Here is a 25850-nt window from a genome sequence, read left to right as displayed (position 1 = left end):
TACAATCTGAGTCTAGCATTATGAAGTGCTTCTCAGATTTATTACGTTTGAAATATCCTGAGATATGTTGGGGAGGGAGTAGTGACAGAATTGGGCCTGTCACAGAGAGCACTGCCCGCTTAAGGAAAGACGCTGAGTACTACCCCCAGTCTATACCCCACTGCAATATGAAAGATTCATCCTGGCCTTTATATTCTTGCTATCACTAAAAAAATTCGAAAAACAGTAGAGATAGGCTATCTGCTGTACTAAACTGCGTTTTGCACTCTAGTTTTGCCCAGCACTTGCACTGGTTTTTCACGTTGATATTAACGCAACTCGCCCTTTTTTCACATGACATCTTGCGAACCATGGATGAAGGGTATCAGACGGATGCCATATTCCTTGACGTCCGGAAAGCGTTTGACTCGGCGCCCCACTGCAGACTCCTAACTAAGGTACGAGCATATGGGATTGGTTCTCAAGTATGTGAGTGGCTCGAAGACCTCTTAAGTAATAGAACCCAATACGTTGTTCTCGATGGTGAGTGTTCATCGGTGGTGAGGGTATCATCTGGAGTGCCCCAGGGAAGTGTGGTAGGTTGTGTTCTATCTACATAAATGACCTTTTGGATAGGGTGGATAGCAATGTGCGGCTGTTTGCTGATGATGCTGTGGTGTACGGGAAGGTGTCGTCGTTGAGTAACTGTAAGAGGATACAAGACGACTTGGACAGGATTTGTGATTGGTGTAAAGAATGGCAGCTATCTCTAAATATAGATAAATGTAAATTAATGCAGATGAATAGGAAAAAGAATCCTGTAATGTTTGAATATTCCATTAGTAGTGTAGCGCTTGACACAGTCACGTCGATTAAATATTTGGGCGTAACATTGCAGAGCGATATGAGGTGGTACAAGCATGTAATGGCAGTTGTGGGGAAGGCGGATAGTCGTCTTCAGTTCATTGCTAGAATTCGGGGAAGATGTGGTTCATCTGTAAAAGAGACCGCTTATAAAACACGAATACGACCTATTCTTGAGTACTGCTCGAGCGTTTGGGATCAGGTCGGATTGAGGGAGGACATAGAAGCAGCTCAGAGGCGGGCTGCTAGATTTGTTACTGGTAGGTTTGATCATCACGCGAGTGTTACGGAAATGCTTCAGGAACTCGGGTGGGAGTCTCTAGAGGAAAGGAGGCGTTCTATTCGTGAATCGCTACTGAGGAAATTTAGGGAACCAGCATTTGAGGCTGACTGCAGTACAATTTTACTGCGGCCAGCTTACATTTCGCGGAAAGACTACAAAGATAAGATAAGAGAGATTAGGGCTCGTACAGAGGCATATAGACAGTAATTTTTCCCTCGTTCTGTTTGGGAGTGGAACACGGAGAGAAGATGCTAGTTATGGTACGAGGTACCCTCCGCCACGCACCGTATGGTGGATTGCGGAATATACATGTAGATATAGATGTAGAACGTGAAAGAGAATCATTCCTAGTGCAACCTGCTCAACAGCTGAGCAAACAATGAAAGGAAGAAGAGACCTTTGACGATGATGTTTCTTCCATATACTTTAACTGTGAATTTAATCAACTAAGAGACACTTCTGATTGATTTACGGTGCACTTTATGTGAGTACCAGTTTTGGCTTTATTTTTGGGATATAAGGATTATGTGCAACTGACGAGGGAGTGATAGCGATGGGTGAAGAAGTTATTACTAAATCCAACCCTTCTTCCAAATCAACTCTCCCTGCGGCAGTGCCTACATAGTATGTTACAGAAGAATTAGTCCCAAGATGATGTTTATAGGTGATGCAGGAATGAGAAAGATTGGTGGACAAGTACCAATGTCGCTAGGAATACGCTACATCCATCACCAAAGTAACTTTCTTCGTTTTCCGATGTTAAGAGAGAATTTCTATGATATATTTTTTTCTGAACAACGACAAAATTTTGAAGAAACATTTATTGGGCCTTAAAATTCAAATGAGGGGAATGCAGAGAGCGAAATCCTCGGTTTCCTGAAATGTTGTTCACTCATTTACGATAACTTCAAGCAAGCAATTCTTTCACTCAGTTCCACAGGTAGAAACATAACGGAAAGTCGTCGTCTACCTGACCAACAAAAGCATCTGAGGCATTAGGTGTGTGTTTGAAACACAAAACATGAATTTTGGAGATACAATTAAACGCATCAGTAACTATCTTAAAGATGATACGATAAAGAGACTTCGGAATATTCGTCAATGTTCTTCAGTTGTGAAAACTAAAGAAACTATTTTGGCGTAAAAGTAAAAAAGAATTGGGGGCCAATAAAGTTCTCAGGGCAGTGAACAAGCGCCAGGAGGCAGTCTGTACTGAATCCACAGTTATAAGTACCAATAGCTATGTCTGTTGATACCCGCAGCAGCGATGAGTTGGTTGGTATTGGGAAGAAAACCTCATGCACATGGCAAAGATGTTAAAGGAAATGGAAATTTGTTGTACGTTGGCACGACAGGTAGAGCAGAAAACACGTTGATGAAGGACCTGCAGCAGGGATCACTATTGTCCCACGAGTTCTTCAAACATGTGTATTTCAAGCACGGTACGCCAGAACTCAGTTTCGGGCATATACGTAAGCTGATTATCTGGCCATAGCGGCACAGGCAACCACATCTGACGACACTGAAATGCGTCTTATTAACTCCATAGAACCATTAAAAAGAATCGAACCTAACAGTGAATTTTACTCTGTACTCAGTGACGCACATGAGTAACGGGGAAATGGACAGAACCGTCAAGAGCGAACCAATCGCTCATATTTCAGTCATATTATCTGAGGGTTAAATTAAAGTGCACACCCTAGTAGAGACACCATGTGGAAGGCGGAAGTCGAAAATGAGAAAGAAAATATTAAACAGTGACAGGGACGATTCGACGCAGTAATGTTAAGACCCTGAGAACATCACTTAGGCTAAAATATTAGGGAATACTGGGCTGCCGTCTGGATACGCAACACAGATGCTAAGAACACCAACATACACTTCAACGAAGTGACACGAATAGTCTCTGGGGCTCTCTCATGTACGCCTAGTGATGGTACACATAAGTTCTCATCATCTCAGACGTCTAGCAACACTGACAATACATAAAAATTGTGAGTCACCAATCCATATGTTTCTACTGCAAAGTAACCACTCAACCTCGTGAGCCATTTTTTCTATAAGATGAGGAGGGTTCGTAGCTTCATGTAGATTTATGATCGAGCTATGACAGTGTCCGAGTTTGGATTACATCAAAGACTGTGGGCTCACTGGATAGTTTCGAGTTACAGTGGGAAGATTTAGATGGCAAAGAAGTGTGGCCTTACCGAAGAAGCAGGGTGTGACTCCAGGCAGGTGCAGAGTTTACTAGTGGTTTACTGAGTTGGCACTAGTTAACAGACAATGCCAAAGAACAGCTTAATGACTTGAAAGTTTAGATTTGGTATTAACGGACAAAATTTAAACTTTCAGGTATGAAGTTTCAAATTTAATTTTAATTATAATACATATTCGAACGAAACCCGTGCACTATATACGAAAGGCACCCCTAGCATCGCTAGGAATGAAAAGTCAAGTGATGACATTCAAAATAATCGAAGACATATTTCTTTGCTCTTGCTTTTACTATAACGAAAAATATAGGTATGGAGTAAGACACACCTAACACCCCTAGGAGTGAAGTAACTGGGAAGCAGGTACAAAATGAGTTGTTACAAAGGAGCTTCCAGATGAAAGTGTAACAACCTCGCTCTCTTAAGCACACTTTTTGAGACTATTTAAACTTTTAGCTTTGGCTGATATGTAATGTTCTGCTGAGTATACTTAAGACGAAATTCCGTGTTTTTATGAGTGTGTAACAAATATAAGATGAACATCAAAAAAAGCAAAACGAGGACAATGGAATGTAGTCGAATTAAGTCGAGTGATGCTGAGGGAATTAGATTAGGAAATGAGACACTTAAAGGACTAAAGGAGTTTTGCTATTTGGGGAGCAAAGTAACTGATGGTGGTCGAAGTAGAGAGGATATAAAATGTAGACTGGCAATGGAAAGGAAAGCGTTTCTGAAGAAGAGAAATTTGTTAACTTCGAGTATAGATTTAAGTGTCAGGAAGTCGTTTCTGAAAGTATTTGTATGGAGTGTAGCCATGTATGGAAGTGAAACATGGACGACAAATAGTTTGGACAAGAAGAGAATAGAAGCTTTGGAAATGTGGTGCTACAGAAGAATACTGAAGATTAGATGGGTAGATCACATAACTAATGAGGAGGTATTGAACAGAATTGTGGAGAAGACGAGATTATGGCACAACTTGACAAGAAGAAGGGACCGGTTGGTAGGACATGTTCTGAGGCATCAAGGGATCACAAATTTAACATTGGAGGGCACCGCGGAGGGTAAAAATCGTAAAGGGAGACCAAGAGATGAATACACTAAGCAGGTTCAGAAGGATGTATGTTGCAGTAAGTACTGGGAGATGAAGAAGCTTGCACAGGATAGAATAGCATGGAGAGCTGCATCAAACCAGTCTCAGGACTGAAGACAACAACAACAACAACAAATGTTAAGTCAAGTGCAATTATAGCATAGTGACTGGCATTTATTAAAATAGTTGCTCTTAATAAATAACATTCTCTTGTTGCAGGCACAGTTGTGAATGTTTATGTACAGGGATTGATATGCCAGTGTAGATTACTAGAGAGTGGCTGAATGGAAATACACAGTTGGGCCGACGGCGAGTATTCTTGCTCCGGCAGGCAGGGGATCCCTGGCACTTCTGGGTTCCGAGGACCCCACGGGCAGGCTGATCACTTTGGCTCCAGGACCCAAGATTGCGAGTCCGTTGGGCCTGGCATAGACGATCCCTCCGGGTCCTACCACGGATGTCCCTCCAATCCCGCTGTCTGCAGAGCCTCCTGGCCCGGCAATGGCCACACCTCCCTTCTGCACTAAAAGCCTGGCCACCACGGGTCCGTACTGTACAGTGGACAGCTCCACTGGCTTCGCGACCTCCGCGCTGCTACCCTGCGAGCCAGACCCTTCTTCCTCGCCAGTGAAACTGGTGGCATCTGCGCGACCGGTCCTCCCTCGGTGTCTGCCCTTGCCGTTCTTCTTGCTCTCGTCCCGTTCGTCCCCAAAGTCTCCTCCGCAGACGTCCGACTCTGGTCCGTACTCGACCATGGTGGTGAAGGCGTTGTAAAAATGGTTGATCGGATCTTTAATAACAATGGGGAAGTAATCGGAAAACGGCCAACTGATGCGTCCCTGCACGCCACTTTCGAGTCTGTTGCTGTCTACGGCTGATGCGTACGGATACGGCTGCCCTGCAACGATCGACGGGTAGAAATTCATGGTGGTAAATAGGTTAACGTCAGGCACTTTCCCATCGTTGCGTACGCTGCCAGACGGTTGACTGGTGACAGGATACGTTTGTCCGCTTTGTGCGATGAAATTCTGGCTACCCGGGCTCTGAACAGGAGAACCAGTGGCAGGGTAGTTCTGTGGAGGAACCGCCTGCATGTTGGTACCGAAATTATTCTGCCCTGTGCTTGGAACTCCAGAAATTTGTGGGCCGGCTACTTGCCCCTGTGGAACACCGCTCACTGCCGCGGGGAATGGCTGCCTTGGGTCAACTATAGTCTCCTGGTGCGTTATCCTTCGCCGCACACCCCCTCTAGAGGCACTTGAATAACCAGTAGTGTTGGTGTTCGCCCTCTGCAGCAGGTAACTGAGGATCGGGTTCTGTCCAGTTCTGTCTGGCGGTAGCTGTCTTCCGGATCGGTGATCCGCCACCAGGTTTTCGCCGTCGCCCTCCAAAGGATGGAGGGTTGTGGCCTCTTGATAACCTCCAGCATACCGCTCACCATTCTCCGCTGATTCGGCGTGCTGGGAAGCCATCTCCTGAACGTTCTGGTCCATCACCGCATCGACTCCGCTGCAAGCAACGGAGAAACATTGCTTTAGTATAGAAGTTTCAGTCCACTTCACTGGTCGCTATATGTGAACGAGAACAGTGGAGAAGAAGCGATAAGGTAGATGGAAATCAAAACCAACAGACTTTAACTACAAATGTCAGCTTAAAAGTGATTATAAATAATTCAACACAGAATTGATTATAAGATACAGAATTAATTTTCCTGTGAATCGAGTCATGATGTGTCCTATACATTCAGTAAGAATCTTTCATACTCAAGAAAGTAAATTTATCGATTATATTTAGCAAAACCTTTTGATTACGACTTAACGAGTTTTTGTTTCGTGGAAACCGTAAGGGTTGGCAGAAAATGAAACAAAACACACAAATTCAAACAGTACAAAATCTTATGATTACGACTTAACGAAGTTTTCTTTCAGGTAAACCCTAAGGATTGACAGAAAAGAAAACAACGTGCACAAATTCAAACAGTGCGTGTTAGGTCTGGTGCCAAAGGAGGGCTCTTCCTCTTCCACAGTACTTCTGAATGGCTGGAGCTCAAATATAAAATTGTGAGGTTTGCTTCTGACGTGAGAGTTCAAAGTCGTGAAAGTAACAAAGTTTTTTTCTAGAGGGCAAATGGGAATGTTTTGAGATACAGAACTTGACACTGATACAAGTAGAGTTAGAAGAATAAAAAAAGATTCACGACCTTATTGAACAACATAAAACAGACCAAAATCTGAAGAGTGGAGGACTGCTGTAGGCCGATACATCATCCGTCTGTCAAACGCGTAATCTCTGTTTCGCGTTTTAAAGAATTACTGCGTCTAACGCGTAAGGTATCGCGGAAGAGATCTGTTTGCTCAGTAGGTTTGAGCAACTAGAAAATATCACATTCACGTCGGCAGATGAAACAAATTAGTGATTTTTATTTCGTTATGGTTGACTTCCCAATCTTTTAATCCGATGCTTTGAATTTTTCACTGCCCGAACATGTGTTACTGGAGAAATAACTGAGGAAAGAACAGCAATCTATCGCAAAATCCATCGTTTTATTGCAACAGATCACTATTTCAACTGTTGCTGTGCACAACGGCATCATATGGATTCGAATCTAAATGAAATAATTTTTGGAAAATTTGAAACACTTTGAACCAACAAAAACAAAAATTAATTGAGATATGTGCATTTTTATGGTAACGACAGCAAGGGTTCCTTACATCAAAACACGCAATGAACAATCCTTTGTAACTAGTCGAAGTTTCTCGGTAAATGAAGACTCATCAAGTGCATTTCTTTCATAACTTACGAAGTAGAAGAGGTCTTTAATTAGAACAGATTTTTACCATTAACGTGTTTGTTGTCTGAATTACGCATATCTTGAACGGTGACAGGCACTAATCGGTGCAGTAAGTTGCTTCGGTGAATAAAATCATCTACTGTACGTGCGATCAATTCATCACCTACACTAACTCGACTGCAATAAATTTTACGGTTCTGTCATACGTTTACAATGAGATCTTGGCGAACGCTCGTCTGACTGAAAACATGTGATCTATACACTGGGTGACTTTCCAGTTTATGTATATTCGCTTGAAATGGTATCGCTATGGCAATGAAGTGCAATATCCCGTATAAGATGTCAATTTAGAGACGGGCTTTGTTGCAAATTCTAGCTTGTATGATGTTGCAGTACAAATGCAAGAAAAGTACGCTCGTGGTTCGTTGGCTAAGCGGGTAAGAGTACCACTTAATTTTAGCTCTAACTTTATTTGTGTTATACTCTATATCTAGTGAATACTGAAGTTGTACACGAATTGGGTCGATCACCTGAGGCAGTATGGAGAAATCCGTGTAATCATTTTCGTGCAGGATCATCAACAAAGATCTACCTTCGTAATATGAAAGATTCTTACTCGGTAAGTATTTGGAAGTTTATTTCGTTGATCACAGTAATTATCAGCTACTCCCTGATGCATGATCTGTGATGCAAATCGATGTATTTCATAAGGAAAACCCCGAAATATAGAGAAATAAGAAGTAAGAGACAGTTCTCCGAATTATTGTTAGTTCTGCATGAAAGTTAGATGTTAAATTTAATGCAAACGTCAACCACAACTCACCTTTAGTGTTAAAGATCTTCCGTGTCGACCGATACCCTGGTGTGTTACTGGATGTGTATAGTCAGCGACAGAAACAAAATTTGTCGTTGTTTAACGCCATCTCGAAGAGCAGCCCCAGTGAACTCCGACAGAAAAAAATCTCTTGTGCCATTCACTTTCCTCCGGTACTCATTCGAGAAATCCGGTGAAAATGTGTGTCAGTAGCACGCACGCAGTTTACTCGATAAACAAGAGCCTTATCCGGTCGCCTGTTCGTTCCTGTATTCAATTAAAAAGTGTTACATCGATTGTCTATTTTTTATTGCTATCTGGTATTTTAATCAATGATTCGTTGAAATAATCCTGTGAACAAATTGTAGAAACAATACGCGATTCTATAAACATTGTATGAGTGTATGGAAAGGGCAATGCTTCAGTTTTTTTCAGCAAGGACATTGTTAATGGTAATTATATTCACTTAGTAAGTTTTAGGACGGATTATTCAGTAGATACATCCCAATAACCAAATAACTGAAACGCTGATTGCAGAAATGAAGTAAGTCCGTGTTTGTACATTTTACAGGAGAACGAGGAAACTGAATGTCTTTTTTCAATGTGAGAGATTATTTCATATTTTTATATACACACGTCCTATAGACAAAACGGCTTTGACACGATAAGCTTATGAATTTAGTTTGAATTGCAGTTTCTAATAATAAAAATTCGGAAAAAAGTAATGACATTTCATGCAGTCATCAGAGTTTTTTATGGGCCTTTGTCTTCGAGCCAAGCTGCTGAATTGGTGTGATTGGTACACACATCATGTGTCATAAAGTCAGTCAAATCCATTAATGCTATAAAATGTGTCACGAAAGATTTATGGTCTTGAAAGACTCTTCGAGTTTGCTGCCGGATCCTAAAATCTACTTGACTCGACATTTCGGCTATCCAACTGGTCGCCATCTTCAGGGAAATGCTGCCTCTGCTGATGAGTCCCGCTGAGAACTGACGCCAGGTTGCAAATCGACGTCCTATATAGGCCGCCGTTCAGTACACGGCGCATGCGCCGCCCATCACGGTTTCGGCCTTCAAAACAGGGAGGTGACGCCGCCCGTAGTGAAACACTGCTGGCAACGATGTATCGCAATCAAGGCCGCACCGAAGAACGTTCAGCTTTGGTGCGAGATAATACAGGATTCCACGTCTTGTGAAGAGGAAACCCATTGTCTCTGTTGATTAAATTATCAGCCAACCTAATTTCAATCGCCTCTTTATAGACAGTGTTCCAAAAACCGGAAATGTTGGCAACCACAACAGTTTGCTCAAATTTCATATTGCGTCCCTCATTTAGGCAGTGTTCTGCTACCGCCGATTTTTCCGGCTGTTGTAGCCTCGTATGACGGCGATGTTCCACACACCTGTCATGCACTGTGTGAATAGAACGGCCACTGTAAGCCAATGTAAGACAGCATTTTCCTGAAGATGGCGACCAGTTGGATCGCCGAAATATCGAGTCAAGTTGATTTTAGGATCCGACAGCAAACCCGAAGAAACTTTCAAGACTTATTACGCCGGGAAAGCCTACGTAATCACATCAAGATTCATGGTACGTGTGGTTCTGCAATCATCGATCCAGTTAGTTAAGACACATGGGTTACACTGTAACCTCCTGTACTACTGGAAGCATCAGTTCAAGCAATTATATCCTACTATCTCAGATCATACTGCACTGGAGGAGTCGACTAACAGCGCATAATACCAACTAGCAGCGTCAGCCTACCGCCCAGACGAACCGCCACCGGCCGTGGGTTAGTACGGTTAGTTCGTCCATCGTCCGCTTGAGGGAGAGCTTACTTGAGGCTGCCGTATTGCGCTCTGGCGGTCCTCGTGGGAGGCTCCGGCTCTTCAGCAGCGTCCTCGGCAGGTCGGGCCCCCACCGCCGCCACAGCCACCAGCGCCAACAGTAACCATCGCTGCAACAAACACGTCACATTGTCACCACTCGTCTGCATCGAACAAGATACGTCACTTCTTAAAAGAATGCTATAACTATATATCTGCAGTGCTTTCATCGAAAAGCTATATGTACACACATAAAAATATCTACGCATTAACACTTTCGAACTCTGCACATCCTCACATTTGGCGATGCATCTTTCCAAGGTCACCTGAATCTCCGGTTTGAGTTGTGTAACAGCTGTAGAGAAGAAAAGAAAAGCCACCATCTTTGGCCACAACACTCGACGATTCCATTGTCCCGAATTCCATCTTTCCATCTCCAGCCATACCACTCCCTTAACTTGCACAGTAAAGTAGCTAGAACTAAACTGTTAATTCATAGGCCGGCCGGGGTGACCGAGCGGTTCTAGACGCTCCACTCCGGAACCGCGCGACCGCTACGGTCGCAGGTTCGAATCCTGCCTCGGGTATGGATGTGAGTGATGTCCTTAGGTTAGTTAGGTTTAAGTAGTTATAAGTTCTAGGGGACTGATGACCTCAGAAGTTAAGTCCATCGTGCTCAGAGCCATTTGAACCATTTTTTTGTTAATTCATACTTCCTCACCATGCACCATAAAGCACAAAACGTACTAAAATTACTGACACCTGTACCTACATCTTTCTGTCATCCTCAACTCTTTAATTTCTCATTTGTCCCATCATATCCTACGTCAGTGTTGCCTAGACCTTTGCCCCTACAAAATTTTACAAATCCTTGAAATTCTCGAGAGACACGCAGTCGGCTTTGCATTCTGGACACGATTGTCTTCCTCGATTCGCACCCTGTACCAAAGCACCCTGCGGGACACTTCCTCCGTCCAGAATGCTTCCGAACCCCGCATGTGAACTATAGAACCCAATTCCAGCATTATACGAGGCGTGTTTTTTAAGTACGTACCGTTTTGAAATTTAAAAAAGACGTGCTAAGATATCCCAATAATTTTATTTTTACACGAAAGCCTGTAACTTAATCTACTTTTCTACATAATTTCGCCGGCCAGGGTGGCCGAGCGGTTCTAGGCGCTACAGTCTGGAGCTGCGCGACCGCTACGGTCACAGGTTCGAATCCTGCCTCGGGCACGAATGTGTGTGATGTCCTTAGGTTAGTTAGGTTTAAGTAGTTCTAAGTTCTAGGGGACTGATGACGTCAGAAGTTAAGTCCCATACTGCTCAGAGCCATTTGAGCCGTACATAATTTCCGTCAACATTGACGCACTTGTCATAGCGTTGTAGCAGTTTTTGAATACCCTCCTCATAGAAGTCTGCCGCCTAACTTGTTAACCACTGCATCGTCACTGTTTTGACTTCGTCATCGTCTTGGAGACGCTGACCGCCCAGGTGTTTCTTCAAGTGCAGGAATAGATGGTAATCACTGGGCGCAAGATCTGGGCTGTACGGAGGATGATCTAGGGTTTCCCACCGAAAAGATGTGATGAGATCTTTGGTCTGATTCGCCACATGCGGACGGGCATTGTCTTGCAGCAAAACGATGCCCTTGCTCAACTTCTATGGACTCTTGCTTTGATTCTGGTGTGACGTAGGCCACTCATGTTTCATCGCCCGTAAAAATTTGGCTTAAGAAATCATGCAGATTCATCAACCCAATGTGCGCACAACTTGCGCTAATTCAAGTGCTCGGTCACAAAGCCATTCAAAACACTACGAGAAACATTATGAAAGTCATCCCGCAAGGAGGAAATCGTAAAGCGTCTGTTTTCTCTTACCTTATTTTCCACCTCCTGCACCAAACTTTCATTAACGACCGAAGGACGCCCACTCCGTTGTTCATCATGCACATTTGTGCGGCAATCTTTAAATGCTCTCACGCACTTTCTTACCATTCCATCAATCATAATGTTTTCTCCGTAACTGCACAGATCTCACGATGAGTATGATCGCTTTTAGCCCTTTAGCACTAAGAAATCTTATAACAGCCCGTACTTCACAGTCGGCGGGACTCACGATTATCGGAGGCATCTTAAACATTCAGTACACAACGTAAACAAGGAAGAATCAGACTGTAATGGCGTCAGTGCGTAGATTAAGGTACAGGCTTTCATGGTTCAAATGGCTCTGAGCACTATGGGACTTAACAGCTGTGGTCATCAGTCCCCTAGAACTTAGAACTACTTAAACCTAACTAACCTAAGGACATCACACACATCCATGCCCGAGGCAGGATTCGAACCTGCGACCGTAGCAGTCGCGCGGTTCCGGACTGCGCGCCTAGAACCGCGAGACACCGCGGCCGGCAGGCTTTCATGTAAAAAGAAAATTATTTAGATATCTTAGCACATCTTTTTTTAATTTCAAAACGGTGCTTACTTAAAAAACACGCCTCATATATCCTGCGTCTCTAACCTAGGTACCCAGCTGCGCCATTACACCTATATCGCATCTTTAATGGTCCTGGATGCTTGCCCATTCTCTTCAGCCGAAACATCAGATAACTCCCATTTCAAAACCACTTAATATGTCCGAACTTATACTTTTCTTAGCAGTTATAATCTACAACGTCCCTTCAAATCACTCTGAGATGCCCCTTACGGTTTTTTTATTGCCTCATTACAGAATCATCTTTTCACCTGTATCGTAACCTTGATATTTTTCCATACATGATCAAAAACATAATTTCAGAGCAGGATTAATATCATTTTCACTACAAAATTTTAACTAGTGTGCAAAGTACCAGTCTTCTTAGTCTTTTTTTTAACACATTAACATATTGAAAATGTTAAACGTTTCTTCCATGTATAGATTTAAAGCAGTCATTTTAATCCATATTTTAACATCATTGTAATAGTCAAAAAAATTTTGACTGAAAAACGGTCATTCTCCTCAGCAGTCCACCCACACTGAAGGAAATCGAAAAATATAAATGAGTATCGACTCCAGCCGCATTAAATGCTGCGTACCTGTTACTTGGACATTAAAGTAACAAGTTGTGTACCATCAGCCTGCTTCGATAATATGTTGCTATCTGGCTGTATTTCATATGGGCAACAGACGCTACAGGAATAAACATCGTAGATCGTCCCTGCGACACCAAAAAGGACGTGGACAGGGACAGACAGCAAATAGGTTTAGTTGGCTAGGTACTCATAATGTAAAGCAACTTCCAACTGAATGAGAAGCTTCCGGTGTCGCACTATGATTTCCCTCTCTTTGTTAGTAAAGAATGAACAGACAGATTATCCACTTCCGCCATTAAGTTGTAAGCTGCCGTTAATATAACGGCACTGGCAGCCATAGAGTGGTGTTTCAGCACCTAACGGACTCCACTACGGCGCTGTCGCTTTGTCTGTTTGACATACGTGCTCGCATACTATGCTACGTCGAAGAAATCGGCAGTTTATCATTGGGGACCATAACGTTTCTAAGATACCCGCCAGGTTAGCCGAGAGCGCTAATGCGCTGCTTCCTGGACTCGGGTAGACGCGCCGGCCCCGAATCGAATCCGCCCGGCGGATTACCGACGTCGGCCGGTGCGTCGGCCAGCCTGGATGTTGTTTTTAGGCGGTTTTCCACATCCCGCTAGGTGAATACCGGGCTGGTCCCCACGTTCCGCCTCAGTTCCACGACTCGCAGACATCTGAACACGATAGCCCTATTCCACGGATTACAGTCGACGCGGGCAGTTGGGGTACACTGATTCCGTCCCAGGGGACAAGGCGCCAGCGAAAGAAGGAAAGAAAGAAAGAACCATAACATTTGTGAGATCCGTTGATGAACACACCAAACGAAAAATTAACCACCTCCCGGAGACATTACTCAAGTACTGAGTAACACACTGGCTAGCTATGATAACGGTCTAAATTCGGCGAAGCGGAGTTGACAAATTTCTCTCGATTTACCATATTCCGCTAAAGCGACACATTGATGATTAGATCCCGTACAGCAACAAAATCTTGGGTTTGTTGATTGCTACTTTTCACCAGCTGCTCGAATGGGATTCCGATCGGGTGAGCTAGTGAACCAGTCGACAGGCGATTGGATGCCTGTTTGTAAAACAAGGAACTCATGCCTGCAGCTCACTGAAGACGGCTCGTCTCGTCTCGTCTTAGAGGACAGGAATGCCTGCAGCATCACCATGATGTAGAAGAAAAGAGCAACACTTTGACAAAGATAATGCAAATATAAACAATGTAATTCATTTGTGCGGTAACCTGAATTAATGAGTCTAAATAATGTTTCGAAACTCATAGAACCACCTACGGCCTAACTTCTTCGTTCCCTCGGTTCACATCCATGGACTTTTATTTATTTTTCTTTTCTTGCCTCTATGAATAGGCATATATTTCCGCTTATAGACCGATGGTCCGAGAGTATGGACTTCCAGTTTTTAGTTTTGAAACCAAAGCGGAGAACCTTGGAAGGTTAGTTTACAGCTTGTCGTGCGCTGACGATGGTTACTTGCACAAATCGAAAAAGTATGTAAGTGATTATTGAGCCTAAATATTAGACTGTTTTTTCCTAACGTACTCTGACTTTTCTAGATATTGAGAATTAGTTCAAATGTTCTACACATTTTGTTCGTCGCCATGAAATAACCCATTTTCTGAAGGTAATCATACGTGGACCGCAGGTCACAATGCATTTTTACTAATTTGACTTTGGTCTTCGGTGATGGAATACTGAAATAAATGTTTCTGTTACACTCAACAAAAATGCATAAAATATTAACTGGTGAGCAGTTAGAAGCTCTTTTCAATGAGAGCAATGCGGAGTTATCTGATTAGGAAGATGACGAATTCTTGTTTCTGACTGAAGATTGTCCTGCTGAGCTTGATGAAACTGCCTTGTATACATTAACAGCGTTAAGACGTCACACCATTAGTAAGGAGGAGAGGACGTCCCTCTACAATGAATTCCTCTGACAGTGACGATGTAGAAGATGAAGAGAATGTGAACAAAAGGCCAAGAAGAGCTGTGTTGCACCCACTTACAGAAGTTAGGTTGGCCAACTTCTAAAATTTGTTGAGACAATAAATACCTCAAAATAAAGGAAACGTGGCCGCAGTTTCAAGGTAGGGGACATGTCGGTCAGATGTGGAATGTATTCATGAATTGTGAAAAATAATTGTTTCAAAGCTTATCATAAAACACACCGTAAAGAATAATTTACTGGGAGTAGCAAATTCTTACTTGCCAGCAATTATTGTATGATTACCATTTTCTTGTATTTATGAAGTTTTAGAGCACCGGCAAAAACCTGTAATAGAAATCATATATTTCAAGAATATTAACATTAATAACGCTATTCCTGTGTGCAATGGCACATACAGTTTACTATTTCAAATAAAATAAATGTATTGCTGAAAAAATGTTTTTAATGAAGAAGGGGGGGGGGGGGGGGGGGAGAGAGAGAATATACAAAGTAAGGACAAGCACGGTCTCACGAAAAGTGAGAGTTGACGCCCACTTATGTAGACCTCCAATTATGGCTTAGTGAACCATCAAAAAATCTTTCATTATCATTTGTGTGATGTTTCTTTATTAGTTTGCAGGCGCACATGAAAAGAAAACTTCACACATGTGTGGTAAACGAGTTATTGGTCCGTCGGTGGACTGCACTCGTTGCAACGTTAGAACAGATGGAAAATCTTGAATTGCTGGGTCCCAATAAACGCATCCTATCAGCAACTGTCCTGTTGTTGACTTGCTGAGCCCATTGAAACCGTGCAGTTCTATGTATCACTTTGAGCAATGGCCTTTCGCGAGATATCCGATTGCGAATGTCCATTGCTCAAAATGGTTCAAATGGCTCTGAGCACTATGGGACTTAACATCTGAGGTCATCAGTCCCCTAGACTTAGAACTACTTGAACCTAACTAACCTAAGGACATCACACACATCCATGCCCGAGGCAGGATTCGAACCTGCGACCGTACCAGCAGGGCGTTCCGAACTGAAGTGCCTAGAGCCGCTCGGCCACAGGGACCGCCGAATGTCTATTGCATGGAGTTCCATTTGCAATGTTTGCTCGGAAGACGGTTCACATGGACATGTGCTGTGTTCACTGACAGCACCAGTTCCTGTCTGGTTCCAGAGCGGGTTTTAGTAACAATTCCTCCGGTCCCTGTCTGTTAGGTACTTTTTACGACTATTAATCTTCTAACTCGTTACATTTCTGAGAGCGGTACCCCATTCCGAATAGAAGCTATGGACAGTCTGGGTTCATTCAATACCAACTCGGGCAAATTCATTCACGGTATGGCCATGAACACGTCCAGACATGTTAACTCCTGTTGGAAAAAAAAGCTCTTTTTAATGACTGGATCGAATTTACATAAGAGCATTAAAATTAGCTGTAAATAAGAGCCATCTTCATATCTGTAGACAAACAAAATACGGAAAGTCGCCTTAAAACCTCTTCACGACAGAAAGGTCTACATAGAAACATTTTCCGTATTTGCAGTAGGGCATAAAAGTTTTTTCACTGAACTTGCCTTCCATAAAATTGAAAATTAGTGCTTGATGTGAGTTTTTGTTGTAGAACCAGTTTCTCCGATCTGCGTCTTACACGAGAATGATACGCTGTTAAATTTTCAAAGCAACAGTGGAATCTTTTGTATTCATTTACAGATGACAGTTACATAGTATATTAGCTCCGTAGGTGACACGTTGATATTTTCACGATGAGAGATAGGTTTCTAGCTTTGCTCCCTCCATTCATTTAAAAATTTTTAATTTTACTTGTATGAAAAAAGAAAATTGTTAGAATATTTGTTTGTTCTCGTGTATTCCTACAGTGTACAGCCAGGTTCAACAGTGTCGCTGCGTTCCACAGAAATGCACGTCATCGCAGGGGGATTGTTACTGACACATTGGGACATCCAGCTTGCGTTCATTCTTTCATGTAGTATGAGCATGGTACGTTATACCGAAAGCTCAAAATTTGTTGTTGTTGTAACATTGTATAGCCGACTGTATAATGGGGCGAGTCAAAGCTATACCAAAATTTTTAATTATCTTAATTTTTTTATTCCAAATTGTTAAAATCCGAGGCTGACAGACTTACAATGGAGCAGAGAAGAGTGACTGCAAACTTATGGAAGTTGTGCAGTCGGCGACAGAAGTGCGATTAACGGTTGTGGAACGATTTCCAGATTGACGGTCACCAACTCATTTAACAATTTATCGCATTTACCAGAAGTTTGTAGCAACTGGGTCAGTAGCAGCCAATTATTGCAGAAAAGGGGGGGGGGGGGGCGACAAAGGGCTGGCAGAAGCGAAGCATACATTTGTTAAGTGCAGGAGGCCATGCTACGGAGTCTATCAGAATCGACGGGACGTTGCTGTCTGGGAACAGGGATTCCACAGCGGACAATGGGAAGCAGCAGGGCATTGTTAGACTCACCAAGCTACCTTTCATACCAGTGGTAATACTAATCGTCATAACACAATTTTCTGGGCCATTTAAAATCCACGTACCTTTTCATCTTTCGAGATAATGAACGTATATCGCCGAAGGTAAATGTGTACTGTGCCGTGACCGCTACTGTTGTACTTGGCCGATTTTGCTTTGCAACCCCATAGGAGAATGCACGTGACTACTTGCAAATGCTGAAAGAGTTTGCCATCGATAACATGCTCCAGCATCGTAAATGAGAAGGGTATTTCCGTGATGATAACCTCGGTGTTGCTCCCCCATAAGGTCCTCCTCCAAGGGTATTTCCAACATGATGGTACACCGCCGCATTTTACTCGTTCCGTTCGTGCTTATCATGATCAAACGTTCCTAAAGTGTTGGATTGGTCACGAAGGATGACTGTTATGGTCTCCCCAATCTCTGAGTCTCACAACCTGTGACTTTCTGTTATGGAGTATGGCGAAGGATCGCGTGTGTAGTACAAAAGTGAGAGACCTCAAAGAAGTCAAGGACAGAATAAAAGGCGTGACATCCAACATTTACACAAAACTGTGTGTTTTATGGCACTAAATTGTACAGTTGAACGCTAGTTTGAGTGCGTTAATCGTGGTGGTGGTCAGGTTGACACTCTGTGTAACGAAAACTCTGAGTAAATGCTTTCTCTGAAATAGTGTCCACGTAATTTTAGCTCAACCTGCATATATATGCTTTTCACCTACGTTCTTATGTACTGCCATTTTTACCAGAGTAGTAGGTTTCACTTTTGTATTTTGGAATTTCTGCGAACATTGCTATCTTGAATATTACTTTTTAAAGAGGTTGTAAGGCGACTTCCTGTATTTCGCTTGTTTACAGATCTGAAAATAGTTGTTCCTTACAACCAAAATTAGCTAGGCATCGTCTTTTAAAGTTCTTGCGTAAACACATCTACATCTACATCTACATCCATACTCCGCAAGCCACCTGACGGCGTGTGGCGGAGGGTACCTTGAGTACCTCTATCGGTTCTCCTTTCTATTCCAGTCTCGTATTGTTCGTGGAAAGAAAGATTGTCGGTATGCCTCTGTGTGGGCTCTAATGTCTCTGATTCTATCCTCATGGTCTCTTCGCGAGATATACGTAGGTGGGAGCAATATACTGCTTGACTCCTCGGTGAAGGTATGTTCTCGAAACTTCAACAAAAGCCGGTACCGAGCAACTGAGCGACTCTCTTGCACAGTCTTCCACTGCAATTTATCTATCATCTCCGTAACGCTTTGGCGATTACTAAATGACCCTGTAACGAAGCGCGCTGCTCTCCGTTGGATCTTCTCTATCTCTTCTATCAACGCTATCTGGTACGAAACCCACACTGCTGAGCAGTATTCAAGCAGTGGGCGAACAAGCGTACTGTAACCTATTTCCTTTGTTTTCCGACTGAATTTCCTTAGGATTGTTCCAATGAATCTCAGTCTGGCATCTGCTTTACCGACGATTACTTTTATATCATCATTCCATTTTAAATCACTCCTAATGCCCATTCCCAGATAATTTATGGAATTAACTGCTTCCAGTTGCTGACCTGCTATATTGTAGCTAAATGATAAAGGATCATTCTTTCTATGTATTCGCAGCACATTACACATGTCTAGACTGAGATTCAATTGCCATTCCCTGCACCATGCGTCAATTCGTTGCAGATCCTCCTGCATCTCAGTACAATTTTGCATTGTTACAACCTCTCGATATACCACAGCATCATCCGCAAAAAGCCTTAGTGAACATCCGATGTCATCCACAAGCTCATTTACATTTATTGTGAACAGCAACGGTCCTACGACACTCCCCTGCGGAACACTTGAAATCACTCATACTTCGGAAGACTTCCCTCCATTGAGGATGAAATGCTACGTTCTGTTATCTAGGAACTATTCAATCTAAATCTAGACTTTAAAAGATTCTTGAAAAATGTTTTATATTTCAACAAATTACATAAAAATCGATTTCGCCACTTTTTATAATATTAAGAATTATTAATCAAACGATGGAAAATGCGGGATCGAATGTAACAGTATTAAGAAAAGGGCAGTTGCAACTCACCATATAGCGGAAATGGTGAGTCGCAGATAGGCACAACAAAACCTTTGTCGAAAAAAGACGACATACACACACACACTCATACACACACTCACATATACACATACACACACGCACCCAAACGCAACTCATAGCAGATAGGCACAACAAAACCTTTGTCGAAAAAAGACGACATACACACACACACACGCACACACACACACACACACAAGCACACACACGTACACATACACACACGCACGCAAACGCAACTCATAGGCACGACCACAGTCTTTGTCAGCTGAAGCGTTGCGTTTGCGTACGCGCGCGCTCATGTGTGTACGTGTGTGTGTGTGTGTGTGTGTGTGTGTGTGTGTGTGTGTGTCTGTGTATTGTCTTTTTCGACAAAGGTTTTGTTGGCCGAAAGCTCATTTTTTGGCCGTTTCTTTGTTGTGCCTTTCTGCGACTCAGCATGTCCGCCATATGGTGAGTAGCAACTATCCTTTTTATAATATTGTTGGTTCATTTTTGCTCTTTGTCTCAGCGTCATACCGACTCACGTTGCTGCGCTGAATCCATCCAGCCGACTGACACAGCCACAGCACTAGAGTGCTATGACTTCCCTCAGCAGTATAGCGGCTCACACAGCATGGCACGAGTGCTGTACTATTTGCAGCGTTAGCAAGCGAATAATGGAGTCTTTAAGGGGGGTAGGACGTCAAACGGGATGACTTGGGGCGGGAGAGACACCACAGGAATTTTCGAATTCCACTGTCTATACTTTTAAAAATAAATTGATAAAACTTTGTCAGAATGATCAGAGAGGATTCAGGATTTACCCTTATAGTGGTGGAAGTTCAAAAATATAAGAAAATAATTTTTTTTTTGCATTTGTATTTCACCTTTTGTTCACTTACCATTGGCTGCATTTGTTGCTCTAGGCACACATTCCTTCATAAGTAAGGGAGATTCTTCGATGAATTTTGTACAGCATGCAAACCATACTTACAGGTGTATGAAACTCTAGAATTTTCCAAATCTATTAAAAACTGTGGCAAAAATTGAGATAATTAACTATAAAATTTGAGGTTTTTCTAAGCATGAAGTTTAAAATGTAACAGCACATTCATTTTTTCATAAATTAAATAATTTCTAGAGTTTCATACACCTGTAAGTATGGTTTGTATGCTGTGCAAAATTCATCGAAGAAACTCTCTTACTTATGAAGAAACGTGTACCTATAGCAACAAACGGAGCCAACAGAAGTGAAAAAATGATGAACTTTCACATGTAAAAAAATTTATTTTGTAATTTTTTTGAACTTACACTGCTATGATTGTGAATCCTGAATCCTTCCCAGTCATGCTGACAAAGTTTTATGAATTTATTCGTAACAGTATAGACAGTGGAGATTAAAATGTCCTGTGGCGTCTCTCCTGGTCCAAGACGGCCCGTTTGACGTCCTGCCCCCCCCCCCTCCTCCCCCCTTAATGCGGTGACCAGCATGTTGTCTGGGGAGGTTCCCTGTTTCTTGGCAGAGCTTTACTGCGTATATATTGCAGTTCGCTTCTTGAGATAACCATGCGCTGCTGGGGCAGGCAGCAGCCTCAGAGTCGACCATCAACTGCTCTCGCTTCGCCTCGCGCCATTAGCACGAGGCTCGGTCACCGACCCAGGAGTTCGACCCTCGCCAAGGCCGGCGCAACGGCCGCATTCCCCGCAGGTGAACGCCACGGCTCACCGCTTCGCATCCGCGCTTCTGCTGCTAACGGCTGTGCCCGGTGCCCAAGGACGCGTTTTTAGTCAGCGGCAGAACGGAGAACCAGAGGACGCGCCCTCTACCGCTGTTCCGGTACATCGCGGATAAGGCAGGCTCACATTGGGCTGTAAGTATAGTAGAAACAATACAAAGTCCTGGAGTGACTCTTGCTCATACGAACTTCGCTAATTCGATTTTCACGATAAATCGAACCTGTTGTTACGTCCTTTGGAAAAACCTTATAAAACTTGAAACAGTCCTGTGTGTTTTGGTACACTCGATAAATCGACACTCCTTTGTTCAAATGAAACTGTCCAAACTGTCTCCAGGTCGCTCTCTTTTGTTTCCACAACACACGTCGAACCTACACTACTGGCCATAGAAATTGCTACACCACGAAGATGTGCTACAGACGCGAAATTTAACCGACAGGAAGAAGATGCTGTGATATGCAAATGATTAGCTTTTTAGAGCATTTAAACAAGGTTGGCGCCTGTGGAGACACCTACAACGTGCTGACGTGAGGAAAGTTTCCAACCGATTTCTCATACACAAACAGCAGTTGATCGGCGTTGGTGGTGAAACGTTGTTGTGATGCTTCGTGTAAGGAGGAGAAATGCGTACCATCACGATTCCGACTTTGATAAAAGTCAGATTGTAGCCTATCGCGATTGCGGTTTATCGTATCGCGACATTCTGCTCGCGTTGGTCGAGATCTAATGACTGTTAGCAGAATATGGAATCGGCGGGTTCAGGAGGGTAATACGGAACGCCGTGCTGGGTCCCAACGGCCTCGTATCACTAGCAGTCGAGATGACAGGCATCTTATCCGCGTTTGCAAGAGAACAACCATCTGCACGAAAAGTTCGACGGCGTTTGCAGCAGCATGAACCATCAGCTCGGAGACCATGGCTGCAGTTACCCTTGACGCTGCATCACAGACAGGAGCACCTGCGATGCTGTTATGAACGACGAACTTGGGTGCACCAAAGACAAAACGTCTATTTTTCGAATGAATCCAGATTCTGTTTACAGCATTGTGACGGTCACATTCGTGTTTGGCGACATCGCGGTGAACGCACATTGGAAGCGTGTAATCGTCATCGCCATACTAGATTATCACTCGGCATGATGCTATGGGATGCCATTGGTTACACGTCTCGGTCAACTCTTGTTCACATTGACGGCTCTTTGGACAGTGGACGTTACATTTCAGATGTGTTACGACCCTTCATTCGATCCCCGCGAAACCCTAAATTTCTGCAGGATAATGCACGACCGCATGCTGCAGGTCCTGTATGGGCCTTTCTGAATACAGAAAATGTTCGACTGCTGCCCTGGCCACCACGTGCTCCAGATCTCTCACCAGTTGAGAACGTCTGGTCAATGGTGGCCGAGCAACTGGCTCGTTACAATACGCCAGTCACTACTCTTGGTGAACTGTGTTATCGTGTTAAAGCTACATGGGCAGCTGTACCTGTACACGCCATCCAAGCTCTGTTTGACTCAATGCCCAGGCGTATCAAGGCCGTTATTACGGCCAGAGGTGGTTGTTCTGAGTACCGATTTCTCAGGATCTATGCACCCAAATTGCGTGAAAATGTAACCACATGTCAGTTCTAGTATAGCTCTGTTTGACTCAATGCCCAGGCGTATCAAGGCCATTATTACGGCCAGAGATGGTTGTTCTGGATATTGATTTCTCAGGATCTATGCACCCAAATTGCGTGAAAATGTAATCATATGTCAATTCTAGTATAATATATTTGTCCAATGATTACGTGTTTATCATCTGCATTTCTTCTTGGTGTTGCAATTCTAATGGCCAGTAGTGTAGTTACGACAGTGAAGTTTCAGTTCCGTATCCGGCGGGTTACTATCCAACTTAAAAAATTATCTGAAGATCGATGGGCATCTGACCGCCGAACCTGTCTTGTGTAAATAAGGGAGAGCGATCTATAGACTGAATTTCGACAGTTCTACACAGATAACAATCGCGGACACTACCTGAAGACGAACTCAGTAGTATGCTCTACAATGTATTACTGCAATACATAAATCACTTGTTCAAATAGCTTCTGGCTCACTCCCTTCCGAACCACTGCTTCCCTTTCATGCCCCTCGACTCTTATAACTGCCATCTAGTTTCTGTACAAATTGTAAATAGCCTTTCACTCCCTGTATTTTACCCCTGCCACTTTTAGAATTTGAAAGAGAGTATTCCAGTCAACATTGTCAAAAGCTTTCTCCAAGTCTACAAACGCTAGAAAGGTCGGTTTGCCTTTCCTTAATAATTCTTGTAAGATAAGTCGTAAGGTCAGTATTGCCTCACGTGTTCCAATATTTCTAAGGAATACAAACCGATCTTCCCCGAGGTCGGCTTCTACCAGTTTTTCCATTCGTCTGTAAAGAATTCGTGTTAGTATTTTGCAGCTGTGACTTCTTAAACTGATAGTTCGGTAATTTTCACATCTGTCAACACCTGCTTTCTTTGGGATTGGAATTATTATATTCTTCTTGAAGTCTGAGGATGTTTCGCCTGTCTCATACATCTTGCTCACCAGATGGTAGAGTTTTGTCATGACTGGCTCTCCCAAGGCCATCAGTAGTTCTAATGGAATGTTGTCTACTCCCGGAGCCTTGTTTCGACTCAGGTCTTTCAGTGCTCTGTCAAACTCTTCACGCAGTATCTTATCTCCCATTTCGTCTTCATATACATCATCTTCCATTTCCGTAATATTGTCCTCAAGTACATCGCCCTTGTACGGACCCTCTATATACTCCTTCCACCTTTCTGCTTTCGCTTCTTTGCTTAGAACTGGGCTTCCATCTGAGCTCTTGATATTCATAGAAGTGGTTCTGTTTTGTCCAAAGGTCTCTTTAATTTTTCTGTAGGCAGTATCTATCTTACCCCTAGTGAGACAAGCCTCTACGGCCTTACATTTGTCCTCTAGCCATCCCTGCTTAGCCATTTTGCACTTCCTGTCGATCTCATGTTTGAGACGTTTGTATTCCTTTTTGCATGCTTCATTCACTGCATTTTTATATTTTCTCCTTTCATCAGTTAAATTCAATATTTCTTCTGTTACCCAAGGGTTTCTACTAGTCCTCGTCTTTTTACCTACTTGATCCCTTGCTGCCTTCACTACTTCATCCCTCAGAGCTACCCATTCTATCCGAGGAGACTACTATGCATTATTGCATTATTACGTAAGGAAGGTGGTACATATCACGGTGGCACATGGGAGCGTCCGGTATGCACCGTGTGGTGGCTGGCGGAGTTCGTACGTAGACGTACGGTAGGGGGCGCGCCTGCCCTGGACAGTGGATCGCTGCGTCACGCGCGAGGTCCCGCTTCCTGCAGGCAGGCGGCGGCCGCATTGGCAGGCGATGCTGGTCGTCTGGTGGTATCCCGGCAACCGCCGCACGCGAGGGCGCCGCGGCCGGTTCGCGGAACTCTGCCGGTGGCGGCGGAAGCGCGCCGTGCTGCATCCCGATACTCCGAGCTGGTGCAGCGCAGCCCACCGCGTCACAACATACCTACTCACTATTCTGACACCTATCCCTTTTCCCTACTTTCAAAAGGGAGAAAGATTACAGTTTAACGTCCCATCTACGACTAAGTAAGTTCAGAACCGGCAGGAGTGGCCGAGCGGTTCTATGCGCTACAGTCTGGAACCGCGCGACCGCTACTGTTGCAGGTTCGAATCCTGCCTTTGGCATGGATGTGTGTGATGTCCTTAGGTTAGTTAGGTTTAAGTAGTTCTAAGTTCTAGGGGACTGATGACCTCAGAAGTTAAGTCCCATAGTGCTTAGAGCCATTTGAACCATTAATTTCAGACTGCATAGGATTTTTTTGTCTTTATTGTGACTTCATTCCCCTGCCCCATATGGGCAGTGGAGGGCTGTCAGCGGCACAATCCGTCGCTCTTCAGTCGAGTGACATGGCAACTAATATAAGAATAAAATGTTACATACAGAAGGCGATAAAAAAGGGGAACATAAAACAGAGCAATGGCAGAAAATGGAGCTAAAAATAGACTGACGTGGAGACGTTCATGGGGGACAGTTAAAAAAGTCACCAAAAGTTAAAAAAAAAGAAAAAGACAGTTGGCGATTCTTAAAACACAGAGAAGACACGGAATGCACAGGCATAGGGTAAAAGTCGGCCACAGTAGTAAAAACACTCCGGAACAACACACTTAAAACCCACCTGGAGCACACACGACGAAGAATAAAACTGCCAGGTGAGACGTGCTGAGGGAAAAGGTCAGAGAGGATGGAAAAGGAAGGGAGACCAAGGGGCAGCTGTGGAGATGAAGAGAGGAGGGGCGTCAGTGGGTGCACCAAGAGGCAGGAGACACGTGGGGCGGGAGAGGAAGAGGGAAGACAGGGCAGGAGGGAGCGCAGAGACACTGAAAGGAGGCACAAGAGATGGAGGGGTAGTAGGAGGGGAAAGCCGCTCAGAAGGAGGGAGGGGGAAGAGAGGGAGCCCTGAGGAGGAGGCAGGAAGAGGGGGTTAGAGTTGGTAGGAAGGTTAGATGTCAGGGCGAAGCTCATCATCCTGGAGGGGTAGACAGTGGAAGTTGCGTTGGGAAAGGAGGCGGAGGGTGTGGAGATGGAGAGAGGGTGGGACACAA

General features: G+C 43.7%; 2 protein-coding genes across 3 annotated transcripts in view; both read right to left on the bottom strand.

Moving 5' to 3' along the window:
• Window positions 1–25850, bottom strand: part of LOC124712496 (translation initiation factor IF-2-like) — a 131966-nt gene that overhangs the window by 81078 nt on the left and 25038 nt on the right. For both annotated transcript variants that reach the window (XM_047242791.1, XM_047242792.1), the window contains exon 2: window positions 9880–9998. In XM_047242791.1, the coding sequence (XP_047098747.1) occupies window positions 9880–9998 (119 nt within the window). The remainder of the gene's footprint in view (window positions 1–9879; window positions 9999–25850) is intronic.
• LOC124712497 lies at window positions 4449–6062 on the bottom strand. The gene has a single exon (XM_047242793.1). The coding sequence runs from the start codon at window positions 5923–5925 to the stop codon at window positions 4702–4704; it is 1224 nt and encodes a 407-aa protein (XP_047098749.1). The 5' UTR covers window positions 5926–6062; the 3' UTR covers window positions 4449–4701.

This window comes from Schistocerca piceifrons, chromosome 8, assembly GCF_021461385.2.
Source record: "Schistocerca piceifrons isolate TAMUIC-IGC-003096 chromosome 8, iqSchPice1.1, whole genome shotgun sequence".
NCBI lineage: Eukaryota > Metazoa > Arthropoda > Insecta > Orthoptera > Acrididae > Schistocerca > Schistocerca piceifrons.
This window is presented reverse-complemented; position numbering and strand designations above follow the sequence as displayed.

Coding starts and splice junctions, on each gene's coding strand:
- LOC124712497 (XM_047242793.1), bottom strand. CDS start 5,925: ATGGACCAGAACGTTCAGGAGATGGCTTCCCAGCACGCCGAATCAGCG.